This window comes from Plasmodium chabaudi (genome assembly GCF_900002335.3).
Source record: "Plasmodium chabaudi chabaudi strain AS genome assembly, chromosome: 8".
Classification (NCBI taxonomy): domain Eukaryota; phylum Apicomplexa; class Aconoidasida; order Haemosporida; family Plasmodiidae; genus Plasmodium; species Plasmodium chabaudi.
The window spans coordinates 836,718-856,942 of NC_030108.2; the positions used below are offsets into that span (position 1 = coordinate 836,718).

General features: G+C 22.7%; 5 protein-coding genes across 5 annotated transcripts; 3 read left to right on the forward strand and 2 right to left on the reverse strand.

Annotated features, from left to right (window-relative positions):
* Positions 1 to 182: 182 nt before the first annotated feature.
* On the forward strand, positions 183 to 1,646 carry PCHAS_0820700 (major facilitator superfamily domain-containing protein, putative; the record flags this gene model as incomplete). The annotated part of the gene is made up of 1 exon (XM_739978.2): positions 183 to 1,646. The coding sequence occupies one exon, from the start codon at positions 183 to 185 to the stop codon at positions 1,644 to 1,646; it is 1,464 nt and encodes a 487-aa protein (XP_745071.2).
* Positions 1,647 to 2,292: 646 nt separating this feature from the next.
* PCHAS_0820800 (dolichyl-diphosphooligosaccharide--protein glycosyltransferase subunit WBP1, putative) lies at positions 2,293 to 3,849 on the forward strand (the record flags this gene model as incomplete). The annotated part of the gene is made up of 1 exon (XM_016797891.1): positions 2,293 to 3,849. One exon carries the CDS (start codon positions 2,293 to 2,295, stop codon positions 3,847 to 3,849), a length of 1,557 nt encoding a protein of 518 aa, XP_016653797.1.
* A 523-nt stretch (positions 3,850 to 4,372) lies between these two features.
* Positions 4,373 to 5,101, forward strand: PCHAS_0820900 (pyridoxal phosphate homeostasis protein, putative; the record flags this gene model as incomplete). The annotated part of the gene is made up of 1 exon (XM_016797892.1): positions 4,373 to 5,101. The coding sequence occupies one exon, from the start codon at positions 4,373 to 4,375 to the stop codon at positions 5,099 to 5,101; it is 729 nt and encodes a 242-aa protein (XP_016653798.1).
* Positions 5,102 to 5,817: 716 nt separating this feature from the next.
* On the reverse strand, positions 5,818 to 8,958 carry PCHAS_0821000 (TLD domain-containing protein; the record flags this gene model as incomplete). The annotated part of the gene is made up of 2 exons (XM_016797894.1): positions 5,818 to 8,676; positions 8,863 to 8,958. The coding sequence occupies 2 exons, from the start codon at positions 8,956 to 8,958 to the stop codon at positions 5,818 to 5,820; spliced, it is 2,955 nt and encodes a 984-aa protein (XP_016653799.1).
* A 1,619-nt stretch (positions 8,959 to 10,577) lies between these two features.
* On the reverse strand, positions 10,578 to 17,510 carry PCHAS_0821100 (regulator of chromosome condensation-PP1-interacting protein, putative; the record flags this gene model as incomplete). The annotated part of the gene is made up of 1 exon (XM_740244.2): positions 10,578 to 17,510. One exon carries the CDS (start codon positions 17,508 to 17,510, stop codon positions 10,578 to 10,580), a length of 6,933 nt encoding a protein of 2,310 aa, XP_745337.2.
* Positions 17,511 to 20,225: the final 2,715 nt, after the last annotated feature.

The following is a 20,225-nucleotide window of genomic DNA, read 5'->3' on the forward strand; positions in this document are numbered from 1 at the left end:
ATTGGACAAAATATTTTTAACCAATCATATTGAAGACAACATCGAAAAAGTTGTGTCAACAATTTATGAAATTTCATAAAACATTTTTTTAAACAAATTTGACAACACAAGTTTAGCTATAGCTTCTTATCCCATTGATCAAGTGACATATCATCTTTTTTTTCCCACTTGTTTTATGAAAAATGATGTACCTTACGAAACTAGTTAGTAATGCCTGTCTGGCAATAATAAATTGCGGACTGTGCTTGTCTTTAACAAGTTTATCAAGAAAGATGCTGATAAAAGGATATGATATATGTCCAGAAGAATATAGAGGTTGTGAAAAAGAAAAATGGTATTTCACTACTTTTTATTTTACATTATATATGAGTGCCTTTTTAGGATGTTTTATATCTCTCTTTTTCAGAAATGTAAATAGAAAAAAATTTATGGAAGTAATACATTTTTTATTTATAATCGGAAGTTTATTTACAATATATTATGAACCGCATGTAATATTATTTTTATTTTCTCAAGCATTTTTTGGATTAGCAATTGGATGTTCAATAGTTATAGTTAGCTTTTATATATTTGAATATTCACCGAAAGCCAATCAAAATTATTATGGATTTGCAATACAACCATTTTTTTCACTTGGATTATTAACTAGTTATATATTTGGATTTGTTTATGAACAAATAGATTTTACAAAACTCACATCATCCTATTGGGTATTAATGATATTACAAAAATTACACATGCTTGTGCCTCTTATTTTAAGTACAATATCCGTTTTATTATTGAGATATGTGTTTACTATGGACACACCATTACATTTATATAAATCACAAGACTATGATAAATTCGAAGAAATAAAAAAAAAAATCAGTAAAAAGGAATTAGACCCAAAAAGGGAATATCACTTAAATGAAAAGACTAACGAAATTAATATTATATTAAACGATTTAACTCTTATTGATATTTTTAATGATAAAAAATTAAGAAAAAAATGTATTGTAGGATCTATTTTATGTTATTTATTTTGTTTTAGTGGTTCTATTATATTTTTTAATAATTTATTTATACATTATGATGTATTTAAAACAAAAAAAGAGAGTGCAACAATTAGTATGATATTTATGTTTATATATTTTTTATTTACTATAATTACTAGAAGATTATCACGGCATTATGATAAGAATAAGCTAATAGTATTTGGCTTTATTTTTCAAACAATTTCATCATTTATTATGATGATATGTTCATTTTGTAATTTAAGTGATGTTCTAAATAAACTTATAATATCGATTTCTATTATTTTATTTACTAGTGGATTCTCTTTAGGATTTGGGCATATTATATGGACACATATTTTCCATATCTTTTCAATAGAACATAAAGTTGTTGGAGCCTTTTGTTCTTATTATGCAATTTTTATTGGATCCTTTATTATGTGCACATTATTAGAATTTTCAGATCTAAACAAGTATTCCTATTTATTTATTGTATTCATTATATTTACAATTACATCAATCATATTTTTCAAAACCATATATATTGACAATGCTAAGCCTAAAAAAAAACCGGAGCCAATCCCAGAACCACATGACGAACTTAACATTTCAGATACAATAGAACCCGCCACTGTAGAAGAAACAGAAGTATAATAATTTCATAAAAATATAAGTCAACAATTTTATATACATATTTATATTTTCATCTGTTTTCCAATCCATATACTTTTCTTATTTTTGTCCTGTGTAAACTATACCCTATTTTTTATTCACCTTGATATATATAATCATTATTTATTATTCAATTTTATATAATATATAAAATAGATTTAACGAACAATTTGTAAATTTATTAAAATTAAAAAATTAGTTATACATATATAATATGTAAAAAGCGAAAAATATCATATTATTGTTTAAAATAATTTTTTATAACATACATTGATGTGCTTACACATGAAGAGTATGCAGGTTGATATTTCGAATTTTTTTAAATTATTCACAATACGACATCATTTTTTTTTTTATTTTTTTATAAAATTAATATTTTCATTTTGGATAGAGGATACATTTTATTTTTTCCCAAAAATGCCAGTTTTGTTTATAATCAAGTGTAGGCAAAAAATGGGAAATTTACTGAAAAAAAAATTGGGAAAAAATTGGGAAAAAATTGGGAAAAAATCAGAAAAAAATCTGAACATTTTTCCTACTCTCTCAGATAGATTAGCTAGCTCATTTTCTCCTTTAATTTTAGAATTTAAAATGTTTTTATTTTATTTATAATTTGCTTGCAAAATAAATGATGAAAAGGGTATTAAGGGATGCATTCCACTTTTTAGTTGTTTGCCTTTTTATAAATATAAAACTATACTCTTTAGAGAAAATTAAATTAAAGACAGTTGATATAAATAAGGAATCACAATATGGAGTAGTTAAAAATAAGATCGAAAAATTTAATCATAAAAAGTTAGTATTCATAACAAATATAAAAAATTATGAACAAGCATATAATAATTTTTTAAACACATTTAAGGCAGAAAATGATGATATAAATTTTATTAAAAAGGTAGTATATATTGATGATACAAATTGGAATGAAAAAGAATCTGAGATATATAAAGAAGATAAACATGGTGAGAATAATTTATCAAATGATGACACATCCAATTATAAGACTAGTTATAAAAGTTTGTTGAATAAACTTGATTATTCTTTATATGATGGATTAGTAATAGTATTAGATATTTTAAATGATTATTTTGTTCAAAATGTAGATATAAATTATATAAAATTGTTTATAGAAAAAAAAAAAGATATTTTTTTAAGTCTAAATACTGTTATAGGTAAAAAGGCAATCAACTTTTTAAGAGAATTAAATATACAAGTATATGGTAACCATTCATATGTTAACGACCATTTTAATAACTTTTTATTAAAAAATAAAATAAAGAAATCCGAAATGGATATAAATAATGATAAAAAAACATACACATTTTATACTAACAGATTAATAAAAGATAGTCCAATTATAAAAAATAAAGAGATAAATAATATATTATTTAAAGGAACTGCTCATACAATATTATTAGAAAATAAATATTACCTAGACATATTAGGGTGTACAAAAACATGTTTGCTATATGATAAAGGTCATAATATTTTAAAAAAAAAAAAACAAGGAGAAGAATTATCATTAATATCATCAATTCAATTGGAAAATAATTCAAGATTAATTTTTTCATCTTCCTCTGAAATATTTTCTGATATATTTTTTATTTTAAATGAACAAAATAAGACATTTACCAAAAATTTGATTATGTGGAATTTTAAAATGAGTGGCATAATTCGGTACAATAATTTTAAGATATTCCATGATAAATATTATGAAAATAATATTGATAAATTAAAAGAAACACACACCTTTTTTATAAATGATTATTTTCATATGAGTATCGATTTTTATGAATTAATAAATAATTATTGGGTACCATATAAAAAAAACGACATACAATTTAATTTGATTAAAATTGATATTATATATAGGAATTTTTTAGATATGTATACTTGTGATGATAATCCAACTTATTATAAAAAGTTTAAACTACCGAATAAGCATGGAATATATAAATTACAAATATATTATTTAAGAAAGGGTTACAACATTTTAGATCTGGAGTATTTTATACCAGTTCGAACATTACTACACTATGATAAAAACAAAAAAGTTAACTTTAAACATTATCCATTTTATTTATATATATATATATCTTTATTTTGTTTTTTTTTATTTGTGTTAATCATGTTATTTGATAATTCAGAATATGATGAAATAACAAGTGATAAAAAAAATAATTAATTATTTCATTTAATTGTGAAACATGTGTTTTATTATATTTTCCTTTTTTCTATAACCCCAATTTTTCTCGGATTTTACCTACATTCTATACCATACATATGTACATATTTATTTAAAATTTTTTTTTATCCTTTGTTTTTGTGGAAACAGCATTTTTAATATACAAAATCATTTCGATGATGAAAACATATTTTATTTTTTAAGCAACATCATTTAATATTCTCATTTTCCGTTTTAACAAAGAATAATAACATCAAATATATATATGCTCATTTTAAAGGATTATTTTGACACAAATTAAAAAAAAATAATTTTCCATTATTTTCGTAATAGCTAGCTGGATAGCTTAATATAATTAACTGTTCATATTAAACCCTTTGGAGACACAGGACTTATATAAAATTGCAATCCATATTGTTACAAAATAACATTGGAATTGATCTTTTTTAAGCATACTAAATTGTTATATGTGCATACAAAACTTATGTTATATTAACTTTTTCGAGCTACAAATTGAACAAAAATGAAACACATAAATAACATAAAAAGTATTGAAAATACAATCGAAAAGATTTGTCAAGAAACTTGTCGTATTCCCCCGAAAATATTAGTTGTGTCAAAATATGTAGGTCATGAAGAAATAAGTAATATTCATTCATACGATAAAAAATATCATTTTGGAGAAAATAGTTTTGATAGTCTAATAGAAAAATCACAAAAATTACCTAATACTATAAAATGGCATTTTATAGGGAATATACAATCGAATAAATGCAAAAATATATTAAAAGTTCCAAATTTATATATGATCGAGTCATTAGATAAACAAAAAAAAGCTAGTCTTCTAAATGGCTACTTAAATACTATAAATGAAAGTGAACAAAATAATAATGAGAATTTAAAAAAACTTCGTGTATTACTACAGATTAAAACCACAGATGATCCAAACAAAACAGGAATGATGCATGATAATTATGAAGATATTGAAAATACTGTTTTATATATTATTAACAATTGCAACTTTCTAATATTTAAAGGTTTAATGACGATATCATCATTGGACATAAATAATAGGGAAAGCTCATTTATTATTTTAAACGACATAAAAAATAAACTTTTAAATAATGAAACGATTCGTAATTATTTTCAAAATAAAAAATTCCATATGAGTATGGGTATGTCAGATGATTTAGAGCTTGCAATAAAACATAATACAACACAATTAAGGATTGGAAGGGCAATTTTTTCATAGTTTTATTTCTATCACATTTTGCCTGTCCTGTTAATATTTTTTTTGTATGACTAGCCATTTTCCGCTTTAAAATATGCACACATAAAACAAATTTACCTTACCACAAAAATATCATCATTCTACAATTTCAATCGTTTGTTGTTATAAGACAGTTTGTATTATTTTCTATTTTTTCTAATTGTCTGGCTAGCTTTTTTTTTTTTTTTTGCTTTTCTTCTACACTTTATTATTAACATGTCATAATTTTTTTAAACATATTAAATATTACACCATTATTAAAAATACTTTTTCGCATTAAGAATGTGCTTTTATAAAACAGTTTTTTGTGTTTGCTTTTGATTGAAGTTAAAAAATCGAACCAAATAACAAATATATTCATTTAAATGAAAAAATTTGTGATTTATACAAAAAAAATATTTTTCTTTCGCATTATCATAAACAATTTGAAAATATACATTTCAGAATGCAAAAGAGAAGAGAAAAAAATATAAAAAAAAAAAGTTATATTTAAAAATGGATATACAAATAACAATATTTTTACAAGCATAACGGAGAATAATTATAATGATATATCGAAATAAAATTGTATATATGTCTTATAAATAAATACACATTTATTATATATGCGTGTCACCCTTCGCACATAAATTTATGATATAAGGAAAGATATAGTATAGAATTTTTATTAGTTATTTCATCATATAATATTTTTTTTTTTATGTGTCATCAAAAATCCATAATTGTAAAAATTGTATTTCAAACTCTTCATCATATGTTAATAAGTCATTATCGTATGTGGTACTTTTGTTGGTTTGACCTTTGCATAGATCATCATTAATTACTAATGCATAATTATCACCCCCCCCTATTGTTATAGAATGTTCATCTGAATAAACATAATAATTATTTCGTGTTGTCCAATTATAGACTTGAATAGATGGTGTATCATTAACTTTATTATTATTTTCTTTTTTATTTATTCCGTTTTTTTTATTATTATTATTATTTTTTTTATTTTTCGTTTCATAACTATCACTACTATTAGTAGTGCCATGTTTATTTTTATCATTTTTATTGCTTAATTTGGAATCATAATAATGTGTTTGACTTTTTGATTTGCTAGGATATTCAGCAATGCCCTTTTGATGCATTTCTTGATTTAAATTATTTTTAGTTAATTCATCTAAATTATCATCATATTGTGTATTTAGTTTATTAACCGATGTAGATTCAAGTTCAGAACAATCTGAATCCATTATAAAATCACTTTTTATAGAAGCTTTATTTTTTTTAGCTTCTTTTATTTTTGGTACTGTTTGAGAATGTTCTCTTTCACTTTCGTCATCTTCTTTTTTGGATGACCTGTTAGAGATGGTGAAATTATCTGTGTCCGTGTCGCATATACTGGGGTCATAATCATTAGTGATAGTTTTATTTTTTTTATTTTTTATTGTTGTTTTTTGAGTTTGTTTGTTTATATCTTTTTCATAATTTGTGTTATGTGATTTATCTTTGAAAGTGAAAAGGAAATTTTCTCCTGAGCCATAGTAACAAGTATCGCATTGTAATTTATCAAGGAAGCATCCAAATAAAACATTATTGATATCATGTATTAATAAAATAATGCTACCTTTGTTGGCAACACTTCTATATAATGTTTTAAAAGATACACCATGTATGCTAGAGCAAAAAGCTAGTTTCCAAACTTTAATACTTAAAGTAGGTGGTAAATAATAATTAATTTGTTTAGACATATCTTTTGTTAATAATTTGACAGCATCACTAACATAATCTAATTTAGGTTCCAATGCGAAAGATTTAAAATCTTTCATATCATTCATTGGATTTGATGTTAAATTTTGTTGTTTTAAATCATTCGATTCTTTATATATAAGTGATTGTTTGATTATACATTTTAATAATTCATTTGATGTAAATGGTACTGATGTTATTGTTTTTTTAATTTTATTTTCAGACTTTTTTACATTATCAATTTCTGTAATTATTTTTGTTGTTGTTTCATATGCTGTATTATTATTAAAAAATCGAAATAAAATAAAACATTTTTCTTCATATTTCTTGCTACCTTTTTTATATAATTCTTCATTTTCTATATGTCCATGTAATGATTTTATTTTTATAATTTTTTTGTCTTGTTCGTTGTTATATGTAATTCCATCTGATGTTTTAATTATTGGTTTTTTTGGAAACATTTCAATTATATTTTGAGATTGTTTTATGTATAAATTTGTATTATCATCTACTAAATTATGAATGTCTTCCCTTTTTATATGATCTACATGTACATAACTAGTTTCATCGAAATTATCAAGCTCTCCATTATGTGGAGTTACACTCGTTTTGTCTTTTCCTATATGAGCACTATCCATACCTAATTCCTGTTTTTCTCGACGTACTTCAGTTATTTTAGTATTAGTTTTATTCGAATTTTGTAAATGCAATTGTGTAAGGATGTTATTTTTAATACTGGTATCATTTGGATCTGATTTTCTTGGTATATTTGTATTTTCCGCATTTTGTGAGATACTATTTTTTTTTATAAAAGGGTAAGAATTTTTTTTAGATTTATTAAAGCCATTTGAATTATTATCACCTTTAAAATTGTAACTTGAATAATTAGCAGAATTAAAATTATTTTTATATGTTATATTTGGATGTGATGATATAACTTTACTATAATTAATTTCATTTATATTTTGATAAATTTTTAAATCACTATCATGCATATGATTAATTATATTATTTTTTGGTGATGATATATCAAAATTAATAAAACTATTTCTTTTTGTTTTTTTATTTTGTTCATTTTGGTAGCTAGTTCCTTGATATGTTTCATTGGCTAGTTCACTTTTGTTATAATCATTTATGTCATCATTATTTACATGTTTAGTTAAGCTTACTGAATCATTGGATGTATTTATTTGATCTGCTTTATATCCTTTAAAAGGTGTATTTTGAACTAAAGGCTGTGCTAAATTTAATACATAAGATATACTTTTGCTAATATATCTATAATATGACATTCCTTTTTGTTTATTAGATTCGTCATTATAATTATTATTTGAGTTGTATAAATTATTATTGTTACTAGCACCAAATGTAGGGCTAACTAAACTACTACTACTATTTTCTCTGCTACTTGCATAAAAATAACCATTGCTATTACTTTTTTTATTTGATAAAATTTTATTTTCTTCAATATATATACTCTTTAACAATACTTGAATAAATCCACATGTGTCATCATTGTTATATAGATAAGTATATTTGGTTGGTACTACAATATGAGCGCATTCATATATATCATATAAATCAATAAATATTTGATACGTTCCTAAACCATTTTTAATCACATTTTTATCTCTTAAATCAGGTTCAAATAATAAAGATTCTTTTGTTAATATTAAGTGCCCACTTATCGAAAAATCGGTTAAACAATATTCACATTGTTCTCTAAATATTATACAATTTTTTTTCAATTTTTCTTTTTCAGTTTTTATAGATCTGTTCGAGGTCGATGAAACAATAGCATTCCTTATCACGCCCTTTTCAAACTGCAGAAAAAAAAGAAAGTTCAGAAATTGATGGAAAATGCACACACGGGTGTAGAACTATGCGATCAAACGGGATGATACCAATTTATTAACATGCAGAAATGGTTTGCCATAAGCCAAAAAACGATTTTATTATTATGTAGTACATAAATGAATAGAGATAGGAATGGGGGTATCATTTTTTACCTCGAACTTGTTGGAAATTGGTGATTTGTTTGCTATTTCTTCATTTTGGAAAACATTTAAAACTTTTATTTTATCACTTGTTTGACTTTCATCCATTATAATTAATATTGCTTATGTCATTTTTTTAAGAGGGGATTCGTAAAGTTGGGAATACTCGTTTGTGATACTTCGACTTGTGAAAGATAAGTAGAAACAAAACTTAAAGGAATATTCTTGTAACTATATGTTTAAGTTTTCACACGAAAACGGTTACAAAAGTTTAGTTTATTTTATTGAGCAGGTATTAAAAATAAAGAGTATATAACTATGGGATGATAAAATAAAATTTGAAATATAAATATGTATATATATGAATAATATAACTTCCTTTTATATTGTCACAGTTATTCATTTTATTTTTTTTTATCTTAATTTGTCTTATTGAATTGGTGAATTAATAGCTTTAAAATTGCAAACAAAATAAAAAAAATAATTTATATTAAAAAATAATAACTTAACAATGAATTGTTAAACTATTATATATTTATCACGGCAATTATTATCATACATAATACATATATTATATATGTACATATATATAGAAAAAATAAAGATAATAGAAAAGAAGCAAAGAATTAGATAAGGAACTATTTATAATAAATAAAAATATGAAAAAAATGAAATAAAAACGAAATAAAAATGAAATAAAAATAAATATAAACAAAAATTAGGTGTAATATTTCTTTACTTATCGATTAAACACATTCACAATATTACGTGCGCAATGCATTTTATAAATATAACAGCTTAAATCATAATATAATACTTTTTTTAAAAAAAAGGAAATAAATAAATATATCTTAATACTACTATTTTACATTGTAATTTTAAAAAAAAAAAAAAAAAAAAAAAAAAACGATGATAAAATATATAGTAAATAAAATAGGCCATAGCTACGCATAATTAAAAAATTATTTGGATAACGGAAAATAAAAAAATAAAAGATATACACATTTTGTTTATTTATTAAATGTTTTCATTTACCATTAAATAAAAAATGAATATAATAAAAAAATTAAGGATTTAAAACTTTTTCATTTTAATTATAAATACACAAAGTTAGGGTTTATAATATGAGACCATGCTTGTGTTTTATGTATTTTTTTATGGATTTTTTTGTATTTTTTTGTTTTTTTTTGCTTTTTTTTGCATTTTTCACCTCAGTATGCATACGTTTTACGCTTACGAATTTAAGAACATTTCGATTGAAAAATATGCTGTGCTAAATGGGTATACGAACTTATGTGGGATGACAAAGTTAAACATTAGGAAGTCCCCAATAGGGATAATATAACAGTTTTCATTTGCTTTTCTATATATAGTATTATTTTTTATATTTGTCAAAATTTGTAAGGAAGTCATTTTTTTAAAGGAGTTATTAAAAAAAATAGGTTTACATAAATTTAACAAAAGAAGGGGGGGAGGAATGTTTAAGAAAACGGCGAACATGCGCACACTTAAAACATGAAGCATCGTTTATTTTGTTACGAAAAATAAGCAAATTAAAAATAAGTAGAAAGAAATGGTAAATAAATATTGCAAATAAAAACAAAGTATAATAAAACAAAATGAAATTTTTTTATGTTAAAAAAACAAATATATGTATAGAGCAAAGTCTATATAAAATATGGGTTGTGAAAAAATCTGTATTGTCTGCTATTTTACACATTATAATATTAATAATTTTCAGACGAAAAAACATTTTTAATATTATTCTCAATCATATTTTGAATATTTAACATATTTTTATTTACTGATTTATTATCCATTGGTTTGTCAAAAACATTATCAATTATTTTATTTAATAATTTATTTGTTTTTTTTATATTTTTATTAGTTTCACCTTGGTTTTTATTTAAATAGGTTGAAATTTTGGTGTCGTCATTTGAAGGTATTTTATTTTTTACAAAACAATTTTTATTTTCTTCAATTCCCTTTAGTCGTGTTTCTTTTTTCAAAGAACTTGTTTTATTTTTCACATTTTCAATAATATCATCACTCAATTCTGAGTTGCTTACATTTACTGTTTCTATGGATTTAATTTTTAAGCCACCCATTTTGTCATTCGCTTTTTTTAAGCTTCGAATTGTTGTCTCCGAATTTTCTGTTACTTTATTTTTTTTTTTCTCTCTTTTCTTATTTACTAACTTTTCTATAACCCCACATAAGTTTTCATCATTTTTTTGGTCCGCCTTTTCATTTAAATTGTAACTAGTTCCATCACTTAATTCAGAAATTTCTATACTATCCTTATCAGATATATTTTTTATATGGCTGTGGGAAATATCTTTTTTTTGGCTAGCTATTACTTCAGTAACTGTACTAAAAAATTGTGTCTTATCCTTATCCTCTTTTTTTTTCTTTTCTTCTATTTTATCATTTTTTGAATTAAGATTTTTTTTTTTTATTTTTCGTTTTTCTTTTTTATTATCATTTTCATGCCCATTTAATTTGCCACCACTCTTGGCTAAATTTGGATCATTTCCTTTTATGCTTTCAATTGATGATATAGCTTTTTCTGCATCGTCATTTTGTATAACCTTTTTATATTCTTCAGTACAACTATCTAGATTATCTAAAAATAGGGATTTGTCCTTGTCATCTTTATTAGTATTATAGTTTGTTTCCATTTTATTATTTTTTGCAAATTCATTTAAAACTTCAATTAATTTATCTTGTAATTTATTCATTTCTTTATCTTTCTTAATATCCACATTTTTAAAAGTTGTTTTGATTAGATCATCTAAGGATTCTCTTTTTTCAAACTCGATTTTTTTACATGTCTTATGTGCAATTTCTGAATCACCACTTATGCATAACTGATTTGAAGAATGCAAAATATTATCACCATTATATTTTACACTATCTAAGGTGGTTGTATTTTTTGTTTGATGCTTGGCATATAAAATATTATTTATGTTGGGAATGTTGATTTGTTCTGTGTATTGTGCAATTATAATATCCTTTTCTTTAATCTGTGTTTTTAGATTTACTGTTTCATCTTTTAGTTGATCATTTTTTGTTAATAATTCATGATTATAACTTTTTATTGAATTGTAATTTTCTTTTAATTCGTTATAATTATTTTCTAATATTTTTATAGAATTTTTTAAATTATTAATTTTTTTTTTTTTCTTTTTTTTTTCTTTTTGTAAGTTTGATTTATGTTTGTCTAAATTACGTAATAGCTTTTCTTCCTTTTGTTTATATTGTTCACATTGTTTTGATAATAAAGATAATTTATTATTGTATTCTCCGTTCTGTTTTATTACATCGTCTTTAACTTTTTCAATGCTTAATATTTTATTTACTAATTGCTGTAAATCATAATGATGTTGATGTGATTCTTCATCAAGTTCATTTTTTAAAATTTTATTTTCATTTTGTATTTTTTCTATATATGTTTGAATTGAATTTTTATTTATTCTTATCATCTCATTAGTTTTTGCAACAGTACTTTCTAATAAAAATCGAAGATAATTATTTTGCTTACACATTTCTTCTTTTTCATTTTTTATATTATTATATTCAGTTATTATATATTTTATATCCTTTAACATACGTTTAGCATATTTTATATAAACATTTTTTTTATTTAAATTTGTTTCTAAATTATTTTTTATATTTTTATAATAATTATCACAATTAATATATTCTTCTGCACCGTTCATATTATTATCCACTTTATTTATTAACATGTTCATATTTTTTTCTGTTTCATTTTCATCTAAAAAGGTTTCAACATTTTGTGTCTTATTTTGTTTATTGTTTTCGTCGGAAATATATTTTTTCATAGATTTTATTTCTTTTTTTAAATTTTTTAAAATTTTTGTTTTATTTTCTTTCCCTTTTAATAATGATAAAGAAACAGATTTGGAATTATTTTTTTCTTCTTCATTGTAATTATCTTTATCTGTTATGCACATTTTGGGGGGCTTAACTTTTTTATTTTTATTTAAAACTGTATTATTTATTCCTTTTTTCTTCTTGCTTACTAAGACAATACGATCTTGAGTTATTTCATTTTTTATAGACATCATATTTTTACTTTTAATATTTGTATCTTCATTATCTATTGTATTATTATAAATAATTAAATCTTGAACATCTTTTTTTTTTTTATTTATTTTTTTATTATCCATTTTGGTAACAATAGATGGCTTTGTTTGAATAGTGTGACTTAAATTGGATGGCTCATTATTTTTATTTAAAACGTTTGAAGTGCCTGCTTCTGTTTTTTTTAAATTTGTGTTATTCATATTATATAACCCAGTCGATCCTTTTTTAATTATTTTTTTTTTTAATACTTTTCCATTTATATTAGGTGAACAATTTTCCTCAGCCTTATATTCGTTACCTTCTACAGGGTCACTATTTATACAAACAACATTTTTCATAATAGAATTATTTCTTGAATTCATTTCATTTGAATTTTTTCCTAACCCATTTAGATTGTTAATTATTTCTTTTTCATAATTAACATTAAATGGTATTTTTCCAAATCTGCCACTCGTTTTAGATAGACATTTTTTTCCATTTTGTGGAGTTTTTATTTGTAATTTTGGAATCAAATTTCCATTTTCAGTATTATAAATAATATGGGTAGCTTTACTCAATTGTGAAACTTGATAGTCTTTTTTATTTCCTTTTTTATAAGTAGATAAATGCATATAATTAAAATTATTTGTATTATTAATTGGTTCTACCATAGGTGTACCATTTTGCGTAGAAATAGAAAAATGGCTAGAAATTTCTATATCTTTATCATTTTCTTTATAATATTCTCCTTCTTTTATATTAATTATTTTTTGACCATCCATAATATATTCTTTATTATTTATATCATCATTATTAGGATAGTCAATTCCATTGTCTACTTGTTTATTACAAAAATTGGTAACTCCTATAGCTGATACAAATAATTGTTCATTCTTTAAATTTGATATTTTTTTGTTCTGAACAAAATTATGTTCAGAAGAAACAGCTTTATTTTTGGTGTTAATTAATACAAGATTTTTTTTTCCATTTTTCAAAACATTCTGACTTGTTAATAATTTATTTGCATTTTTTTCATTTTCCAAAATATTCTGACTTGTTAATAATTTATTTGCATTTTGTTCATTTTTTGTGGCAACCTCGGAAATTGTTTTATTTTTATCATTTGTTACAATTTTACAAAAAATATTATTATTAACAATTGTATTTTGTTTCTTTTTTGTTGATTGATTTTTTATAAGATTTAATTGGTCGTTTTGCGAAATTATTGTATTTAAATTTATTAAATTATCATGTTTATTGTAATTAGACATATCAATAGTGCTTATTCTTTTTTTATTATTTGTTCTTAACGAAGGAAAAGTTTTTATTTCACTTTCATTTTCAATTTTTTGATTTTTTAAAATCATATTTTGGTAATAATTTTTCATAGATTTTGTTAAGTATTTTTTTTTAATAATTTTTTTACTTATATTGTATCGAATTTTTAATTTGTTTTTAACGCTAAATATTGTATTGTTTGATAGTAAAATGTGTAACCTATATTTTCCATTTTTTTTTTTCTTTTCATAATTAAGTAATTTTTTATTATATTTAGCTTTTTTCCTGATTTTTTTAATAAATTCTTTAAGCATACCAAAATTGTATAGAAAGTTGTCGATACCAAATATGTAAATTTCATCTTCATCATTTTGATTAGTACAAACATTTGTATTATAATCTGTGTATTTATTTAATATGCTCATATCTGTAATATTATTATTTATACAAGTTTCATCATTTGTTTTGTTTTCATTTATTTCATGATCTCTAAAATAGGTTGATAATTTTGTATTCTCAAATTGTTCTATATTTTTTAAGTTATCCTTTTCTTCAATGTTTGCGTTTTCATAGGATTTTTCTATATTAGCATCTTCTACAGATAAATCGGCATTATTCATATTTAGCTCACCATTTTGGCAATATTCCTCATGATTTATTTCCATTTTTATATTTTCATTTTTGATTAAATAAGTATTATTCACCATTGAGTCATTGTTACAATTTGCAGATTCTTCCAATTGTTCTTTATAATAATTTTCAAAATTATTTTCACCAGTTTTATTGATACCAGATACATCGGCTTCATTATCTTGTTCATTTTCCATTTTATGATAGCCTTGATCATTTGGAAAATTGAAATATTCTCTACATGTGTTATCAATATTACTTGCTTCAAAATCCATAATATGTGATTCATTTAGTTGATTACATCTATTTTCGTCATAAGAATCATCACTATATTCACTATCTTTATCATTATCTGATTCGATACTATTGCCATTATAATCTAAATTAACATTAATTGGTTCATAGCTATCTTTTTCTAAATCATATGTATATTTTGAAAATGATACGCTTTTTCTTATTTCAGTGGTACTTGGTGTTTTTTTTAAAGCTGATTTTAAATTTACATTATTTTGATCGTTGTTAATAATAATAATATTTTTTGCATCTAAATAATCAGATTCTGAAAGTCCATAAAAATTAGTTGAAAAAAAATCCTCTTCTTCATCATAATATTTACTTAACTCATCTTCCACATCACATTCATTATCATCACTAATAGAATTTGTACTATTATATAAATCTTCAATATTTTCATTTTCCATATTAAGACTGATATTATGTGCTTCTGTTTTATCATCATAGCTACTATCCATTTCGAAGGTACTATCATCATTATTATTGTCAAAATAATTAGAATCATTTTGCATTTTACAAATTGAATTGAAATCGGATGGAGTGTCTTCTTTTATTTCTTTTTCATCAGATTCAGAGAGAGAAAAATTAATCAAATCACTATTATTTGATTCGTTTATTTTGTCTGCTTTACTTTCATTTGGGTCACCCTTTTCATCGTTGATCTCAGTTTCAGACTCTTTGACAAGCGAAGAATTGTCATTGGCTGGGCAGGCAGAAACCGAATTATCATCATCATTTGTTAACACATTCACATTGTTATTTTCATCATTTTCATCATTTTCACCCTTGTTATCATTTTCATTTGATGGTTCAATATTGTTTGGGCTAGCTTCTTCACTACATTTTAATGTGGAATCGGCTTTTACCTTTTCGTCATCTATTTGATCCTTAAAATTGTGAGTTTCAGAATTTTCTTCAGACTGCTTCAAATCACAAGCATCATCAGTATGTTTGTTGTTATCAATATTGTCACCATTTGGGGGCGCATCTAAAGTGGCCTCCGTTTGTTGCTCATGGTTTTGGTTATACTCGTCCTCTTTTGCATCTACTTCACTTTCCACACCTACTTTGTCATCCTCATTTGGTCCCTCGGAAACGGGTTCTGAATTTGTTTCTAATGGTGGGTTGGGATTTTTGTTAGAAATAGGATCCGTTTTTGTATCTACGACATTGTCGGCTTGTAAAAAGTTGTCTACTCCAATAATTAGATTGTCATATGAACTGATCAAATTAATTTTTAAATTATTAATATAATATCCATGAGATGATGTATTGATATTTTTTATCCACATGTTTTTTTGTGAGCATAGTCCAATAATATAATTGCTATTTATATGTAAACTATCAAATTTATTTTTTATAATATTTGGTTTATTTCCATAGGTACCGCCCCAAATATATATATCATCATCTGTTGTTTTACATAAACTTATTTTGCCTGCACTAATAAAATTAACATTTTTTAAATTTTCAATTTTATTAGGTTCAGAATAATCTAAAAAATTTCCATGACCTAAAACACCATTATCATTACTACCCCATGAATAAACATTATTATTAAAATTGATAGCTAAAATAAAATTATTTCCAATTGCTATTTTTTTAAAAGCTATATTATTTGTATCAATAAGATGAGGATATAATAATGTTTTATTTATTTTATCCTGATTTTGTTTTGATTTAAGAAAATTTTCATTTATCAATCCAAAACCGTATAACATACCATCTATTGTTAAGTATAATGTATATTTATCAGAGCAATATACATTTTTTATAATATTATTTTCTAAATTTACTTTATATACTTTATATATTTTGTAATTATTTGTAGGTTTATAATTGTCATCATTATTATTGTTTACATTTTTATCATACTCTTGATGATCCTTATCAATTGTGTTATTGCCTAATTGACCATATGAATTATCTCCGTAGGTAAACAAATCGCCGTCTTTCGAGACAAAAGCGATATGATTGGATCCACTGCTAACATCATGGATTATTTTATTTTTTAAAATACTATCTACTAATAGATAAGGAACATTCTTATCACAATCTTCTTTATTATCTAAATGCCAACAATAAATTTTACCTACTTGTGATAAAAATGCTATTATAGATTTTCCACAACTTACTTTTACAATTTTTACTTGAGGATAATATATTTTATGGGTTATTATTTCTTTTTTCTTTTCATTACTATTTGTATTATCTGAATTTTGATTATTATCTGTTTTGGTACTGTCTGTTTCTTCTTGTTTATCTACAGACAATGTGGGTTCTTCTTGTTCATCATCTTTACAATCACTATTGTTAATGTCATTTATAATAAACAAATTAATTTTACTACCGCGAGTATCGATAGACATTTTATTATTATTTACATCACTACGTTTTTAATTTATATTTTTTTTTGTGTGTGTGTGTGTGTACATATCTACTATTTCAATGGGAAAATAAAATAAGAGCAAATGCACACAAAAATGTTACGTAAAAGGTACGTAAAAAATACAACTAAATTGGAAACATATAATATGGTAATAGCAAAATAATAATAGTAACGAATAAACGGAAAAACAAATAAAATTAAAAGAATATAACAGAAAAGTTACAAAATTGGACTTAACATAGTATATAAATATATACATATAGAGAGAATATATATATTAAGAATGCTAAACAAATAATATACAATTATATAAAAAAAAAAACATATTTTCCATAAATAATAATAATAATGGAAATATGTCTGCTGCATATGTTTAACTTAAATCCGTATTACCTATTATATTTTTAACAAACACAAAAAAATCACAAAAAAATATGAAAAATAAAAATAAAATAAATATACAAAATAAAACAGCACTATTTAATACACCAATTTAGTAGCAGTCCAATATGCATTATATCATTACATCATTACAAAAGACAAACTTTTTATTGTAAAAAAATCAGCTGTGTGGGAAAAGTATACTAAAGGATAAAATAAAAAAAAAACAAAGAGACGTAACAAAAATGTTTATAAATAAGTATGCATATATGTATACATACTTACTACATATGCATATTCACATATTAGACATTTTTGGTTTTATTTATTGCGTTCAATTGTGACAAAAAAGAAAAAAAGGAAAAAACAGAAAAAGAAAAAATATTAATAAATATAAGAAATGCAAAACCAATAACGTAAAATATTTTTGTTTTATTTTTTATATTATTTAAAAAATGGGGTGAAAATATATTTTTTGTAAAATACACTTTTTTTATAATTTAAATTGTAAGGAAATAGATAAGTGCCCGACTAAAATAAAATACTAAATACTGTATATTGCAATTGTGTAAACAAATATAGTTTTTATTTTTTTTTATCAAATATGTTAATCATATTATATGTTAACAAGTTTAATACTGTATAATAAAGTATTACATATTAGTATGCACTTACTTTAAATAAAAAAACACACATATTTATGTTACATACTTTTAATTTTATTTTAATAGTTGTAATGGAGAGAACAAATAGTGTTATCCTATTTTTTGCATATTTTGTTACACACTAGGAAATTATTTTAAATTATAAAAAAAAAAAAAAAAAAAACAAATATTTTATAAAACGGTAATTAATTGTTTTTTTATTTTTTATTCTGTATTTTTGGTATTGCATATACTAAATATATTTGGAAATACAAAAACAGGTTGTAACAAATTTAAAAAAAAAATATAATAAAGACATTAATCATATTTCACAATTAGGAAAATATCATTTTTTTTCTCTATGTTTAGATTTTTTATTTAGTATAATCATGCATATAATAATATTTTTTTTTTTTATTTTACAAAATAATACCTTCAATTTTTACATAATTAAAATAGCAATATATTAATTTATATCTAGTTTTAAGGGTGTACATAAATTATGTTACTAAAGAACAAACCTATATCTTTATACTTTCACATGTTTGTAACTTGGTATTATAGTCACTAGAACAATTCGAACACATCAAAATGTTGTATTCCCTACACAGTATTTCCCAACGAATATAACAATATAAATAATTATGCATGTATATCTCTCTTTAATTGTGTAATATACTTACAAGGTTATGGAATATACATGTGTGCAATTACTTATTTACACATATATGTCTTATGCTATTTATTGGGGTTTGGAATATGGTGTGCTATTGTCATATACTTTTGACCATTTTGCGAATTCACTTTTTGGGTCTTACAATTGTTTAGTGTAATTTGTTTAACGTAAAAAAATTGTGTTGAACTCGTCGATTTTAAAAAATAGGAAGAAATACGAAAAAAATACGAAAAAAATGTTTAAACCCTTTTTTGAATTCGACAATAACAAATTGGGTTTAAAAAAAAAGAAGTACCTACCTAATATATTCTTGTATACAAAAAAATCCACATAAAAGTTCATATAAAATATTTATAATTTTATTTTTTTTTTTTAAAAACTGGTGAAAGACATTAATTTGTTTTAATATTTCGACAAGCTGTAGGATTTTATTTTTTTTTATACCACCTTTGTTAAGCTTTCCAAAAATTTATAAATAAATAAATATAATATGATTATATATTATAAATTAATTGATAATATAAAGTTGAAAAATAATTAAAACAGTCTTATAGAATATTGTATAACAAACAAATCATGGAGAGAATTTTTCTTCGCTTTATTTATATACATTTATGTGTATGCATATATACAATCATTTAAATGGTTATTATTTTTATGTAGGAAAAAAAAAACATATTTTTTTATTCCCTTATTTTAATGAAAGCAAATTTTATTTTTGTCACCTATTTTTATAGATAACCAAAGGTACAACATTTAATAGGCTACCAATTTACACATGTACATGTACATATGCATATACATTTTTTAATTTATATTTCCTCCAAATTTTAAATTAAAACATACATTAAAATAATTAAATACATTTTATATACATATGCATGTTTGTTTTAAAAAAATTTATATAAGCAATTGTGTAAATGTAACAGTTTACAACACCATGTATTTTTTCACATGCATGGACTGGTCAGCATATATATAACATTTGATTATT